Raw genomic sequence first — 5,223 nt, 5'->3', positions numbered from 1 at the left:
GAGAGAGAGAGAGAGTGTGTGTGTGTGTGTGTGTGTGTGTGTGCTCTACAGATCGTGCAGTCAGACGGGACTAACCGTAGACTCAATTGTCCGTGAGCCCGCAGTGACGTCCTGCCTTTGATATGACAGTATCAAAGAGCTGAAGCTGAGACTCTCTGACGGGCCGTGATATCAAAAGGACAGTTTGGACTTTTTTCCTCTTATCAAGGGAACCCTGATCCTTCCTCTCCTTCCTCTCTCTCTCTCTGATTCCAGACATTCTGTTCTTCTTGTAAATTTCCAGTGAGATTTCCCGTCCTCAGATTCTCTGTTCCTGACCGATCTACTGCAGGAACGTCGTTTGCACTGGATGACGTCAGTCGGATGTTCACACATCCCCGGTTTCTCGTTTTAGAGTGGGTCCGTGGAATAATTTAAATCTAATAGCAGTGTGAGGTTATGAAAAACAGCAGCTCGTGATAGAAAATCTCGATATCAAAGGTCACAAATCAAAGTGTGTCGAGTACAACGCTTCATTAATGCTGCTCATCTTCAGCGTAATGAACAAACCCCTCCAAATATGAGGAGAAGACACTTTCTCTTTCAGATTCCTGCCCTGATCCGTCAGAAGCGCAGACGTTATTATTGATTTCTTTATTTATTTATGGCGGGCTGATAATTGAAAAGGGCCTTGAAGCATTTCGGATATAATGGAGTCTAATTTGGTGGAACTCAAAGGACTTCTTGAATCATTTGTTTGGGCGACACTGAAATTAATTTGTGTGATTCTAACATGAATGTTGATGTTTGTGTCATTCTCATTTCTGCAGATCTCGTATAAAGCCGTCAGCTCCTTCGACCCGGTGCTGGATCTCTCTAACCAGAGCGGGAAGGTGGTTAAACTGGGGAATGAAACCAGCCACGTGTTTCTGGGTCTCTACCCCGGCTCCACGTACTCCTTCACCATCAGAGCCAGCACCGCCAAGGGCTTCGGACCGCCCGCCATCACCCAGGCCACCACCAAGATCTCAGGTGTGTGTCTGCAGCAGATGCTTCAATCTGAAACAGCATAGAAGAATGTGAAGTAACTCAGTGGGCATGCAAATGGCCCTAGCAACCACCTGAAAACCTCCTAGTTACCGCCCAGAACACTCTAGTCCAGCAACCACTTAGGAACCTCTTAGTAAACACACAAAATACCCTAGCAACCACCTGGCAACCCTCTAGTAACCACCAAGAACACCCTAGGAACAACCTAATTGCCCTAGCAACCCCCTAGTTACCACACAGAACACTCTAGCCCAGAAAATACTTAGGAATCTCTTAGTGAACACATAAAATACCCTAGCAACCACCTGGCAACCTCCTAGTAACCCCACAGAATGCCCTAGGAACAACCTAATTGCCCTAGCAACCCCCTAGTTCCCGCCCAGAACACTCTAGCCCAGAAAATACTTAGGAATCTCTTAGTGAACACATAAAATACCCTAGCAACCACCTGGCAACCCTCTAGTAACCACCAGGAACACCCTAGGAACAACCTAATTGCCCTAGCAACCCCCTAGTTCCCGCCCAGAACACTCTAGCCCAGAAAATACTTAGGAATCTCTTAGTGAACACATAAAATACCCTAGCAACCACCTGGCAACCCTCTAGTAACCACCAGGAACACCCTAGGAACAACCTAATTGCCCTAGCAACCCCCTAGTTCCCGCCCAGAACACTCTAGCCCAGAAAATACTTAGGAATCTCTTAGTGAACACATAAAATACCCTAGCAACCACCTAGTAACTACACAGAATGCCCTAGGAACAACCTGAGTGCCCTAGTAACCACTTAGCAACCCCCTAGTTACCAAACAGAACACTCTAGACCAGCAACCACTTAGGAACCTCTTAGTGAACACACAAAATACCCTAGCAACCACCTGGCAACCACCTATTAACCACACAGAATGCCCTAGGAACAGCCTAAGTGGCATAGTAACCACTTAGCAACCCCCTAGTTACCACCCAGAACACTCTAGACCAGCAACCACTTAGGAACCTCTTAGTGAACTCACAAAATACCCTAGCAACCACCTAGTAATCACACAGAATGGCCTAGGAACAACCTAAGTGCCATAGTAACCACCTAGCAACCCCCTAGTTACCACCCAGAACACTCTAGACCAGCAACTACTTAGGAACCTCTTAGTAAACACACAAAATACCCTGGCAACCTCCTAGTAACCACCAAGAACACCCAAGGAACAACCTAATTACCCTAGCAACATCCTAGTAACCACCCAGTGCACACTAGCAACCTCCTAGTGACCAAAAATGTTCTAGCAACCTCCTAATAACCGTCTAGAACACTCTAGTCCAGCAGCCACTTAGTAACATCATAGTAACTGCCCAGATCACCCTAGGAACCTCTTAGTTACCGCACAAAATGCCATATCAACTATCTAGTAACCACCCAGAACAACATAGCAACCTTTTAGTAACCAAAAATGCCCTAGCAACCTCCTAGTAACCTCATAGTAACCATGCAAAATACCCTAGCAACGACCTGGCAACCTCCCAGTAAATTATCTCCTAGTAAAATGATAATTTTTTACAAGTATTGAAACTTTTATGAGGCAAAGACCCTCCAGAAACAAAAAATAAAGATCTGAAAATGCAATTCATGACCTCCATTATACCTTTTTTGCTGTTTTAAAAAGATATCCTATCATTTACATCATCCATGTATTTCATTACTGAATGTGACAATTTTGGCATATTTGACATGAGATTAACCATTAGACCCAAAATTACTTTACGTAAATATGTGAATGCAAACTTGTTTATTGACATTTGGGGGAAACTCCATCACGTCTGCGTTTGTGCACTTGTGTCATGACTGTAGGGATTTCAGAGGCATTGAGTTGGTGTTTTAAAGCTTCCTGGTGTGTTTCCAGCTCCGTCGATGCCAGCGTATGATCAGGAGACTCCTCTGAACCAGACTGACAGCACGGTTACGGTGGTGCTGAAACCCGCTCAGAGCCGAGGCGCTCCTGTCAGGTATGATTACACTCAGCTCTTCTGCTCTCAATAGCAGTGGATCTCGTGATTCTCCATGCCCATCCTGATAGCATGTGAATGCAAACAGAAGCAAACACAAGCACGAGTGACAGCCGCAGGAAGTCTCCATCTGTTCTCGTCATGACTCCATTCAGCTCACAGCTCCAGAGTTTCTCTGCACCTCCGCTTCAGCTGGCTGTTTTTATCATTTTTTCCTCCTGTATTGTTTGTGGATTCCTCCGAGTGAGCGTCGTTCTTTGAAGCGGAGAACAAAGTGTGTGTGAGTCTTCTGAGCCTCGTCCCTGAACCGCTTTCATGTGTTTCTGACTGTGTCACCGCGGCCCCTGACTGTCCCTGCGCTCGCAACCGACGCCGCAAACACAGTCAGCGGGTCTCATTAGTAAACGCTGCTCGTCACTCAGGTCATCCCAATGGGAACATGTCCGGCTCATATTTCAGCCCAAATCAATAGGAAAATATGACATTATATATTTGCAGTCAGTAAATGAAGATTTTTGCATTATTTTCATGACGTTTTAGCTCATTTAAACAGGGCCATAACCACAAGCCCCCACGATATTTGATGTATATATTTGGAAATAGCTGCAGTACTCCATTGTACATCACTCTTTTTGTTACATGGATGACAAAAAGTTAAAAAGTTACATTTTTAGGCTGGTCTGCCTGTCAATGTCAAACGTCAAAATGACTGACATGGTCAATAAAATCAATGAAAGAGTGCGAAATGAAATATAAGTAGCTAAACATTTAATATTTGACAACTGTTTTATGACAGAAATGTTAAAGCGACCAAAGAGTAATATCCAGCAATGCAAACTACTCCATTTTTTATTTTATTTTATTTTATTTAGCTGTTTTGAAAATATATCCTATCACTTACATCATCCGTGTATTTCATTACTGAATGTGACAAAACGAGAAACATTAATGCAGCTGTTTTTGGCATATTTTACATAAGATTAAGTATAGTATAGTATAGTATACAGTATATTTTAAAAGAAAGGGATTATGAACTGCCTTTTTTATTATTTTGTACTGTTCTCTGAGGTCCACTTATAATGTTATTAAGATTTTGACATTAAAAACATAATAATTCAGAAGTGATAGTCTATTTTCTGTCCTGTTTTGACCCCGTCATCAGAGCGCTCTGTTTTAATAGGCGTAGCGAATTGTCGACTCAGAAGTAAACGCCCACTGCTGTGATTGGCTAACCAATAAATACTTTGTATATATCAAACGATCTGTAATAACAGACAAAGCAATAGTGAGCACGTAATAAAAACAGTTTCTCACACTTGTGTGGTGCGACATTACTGTCAGATCCAATATAGTCGCACAGCATCAGCTTTAGTTTCAGTCTGTCTGAAAATCCTGCGTCGAATCGTGCCTTGTTTGTAAACGAATCTGCGATGAAATCAAGTGAACAAACGATCAAGTTCTTACTGACGCGGTCTGGATCTTTATTAAAAATAAAGTTCATCCACTCTTTCCTAATGTTGGGATCAGAAGGAAGGCGATGCAAAGACTGAGTTTTCCACAGCTTGGCACTGAACAGTGTCTTGTTGTCTTCAGAGCATCTTTATCGTTTGGTTTCTGCGTAGACCTGCGTTCGCCTCTCGTTATTTACACTACATGCACGAATCAGTGGGTGGGGTTAAACCTGCAGTGCTGTAGAATCGGTGGGTGGGGTTAAACCTGCAGTGCTGTAGAATCAGTGGGTGGGGCTAAACATGCAGTGCTGTAGAATCGGTGGGTGGGGTTAAACAGGCAGTGTTGTAGAATCGGTGGGCGGGGCTAAACATGCAGTGCTGTTGAATCGGTTGGTGGGATTAAACAGGCAGTGCTGTAGAATTGGTGGGCGGGGCTAAACATGCAGTGTTGTAGAATCGGTGGGCGGGGCTAAACATGCAGTGCTGTTGAATTGGTCGGCGGGACTAAACATGCAGTGCTGTTGAATCGGTGGGCGAGGTTAAACCGGCAGTGCTGTAGAATTGGTGGGTGGGGCTAAACAGGCAGTGCTGTAGAATCGGTGGGTGGGGTTAAACCGGCAGTGTTGTAGAATCGGTGGGTGGGGCTAAACAGGCAGTGTTGTAGAATCGGTGGGTGGGGCTAAACAGGCAGTGCTGTTGAATTGGTCGGCGGGACTAAACATGCAGTGCTGTTGAATCGGTGGGCG

At 44.3% G+C, this 5,223-nt stretch overlaps 1 protein-coding gene across 1 annotated transcript in view; it reads left to right on the top strand.

The window, feature by feature from the left end:
• LOC107549788 (receptor-type tyrosine-protein phosphatase mu-like) overlaps nucleotides 1-5,223 on the top strand; it is a gene marked incomplete at its 3' end in the record, with an annotated part of 77,356 nt that overhangs the window by 15,354 nt on the left and 56,779 nt on the right. Inside the window, exons 4-5 of the mRNA XM_016230963.1 lie at nucleotides 810-1,011; nucleotides 2,924-3,026. Of these exons, the coding sequence (XP_016086449.1) occupies nucleotides 810-1,011; nucleotides 2,924-3,026 (305 nt within the window). The remainder of the gene's footprint in view (nucleotides 1-809; nucleotides 1,012-2,923; nucleotides 3,027-5,223) is intronic.

Source organism: Sinocyclocheilus grahami, unplaced genomic scaffold, assembly GCF_001515645.1.
Source record: "Sinocyclocheilus grahami isolate Dianchi unplaced genomic scaffold, SAMN03320097.WGS_v1.1 scaffold381.1, whole genome shotgun sequence".
In the NCBI taxonomy this organism is placed as follows: Eukaryota; Metazoa; Chordata; class Actinopteri; order Cypriniformes; family Cyprinidae; genus Sinocyclocheilus; species Sinocyclocheilus grahami.
This window is presented reverse-complemented; position numbering and strand designations above follow the sequence as displayed.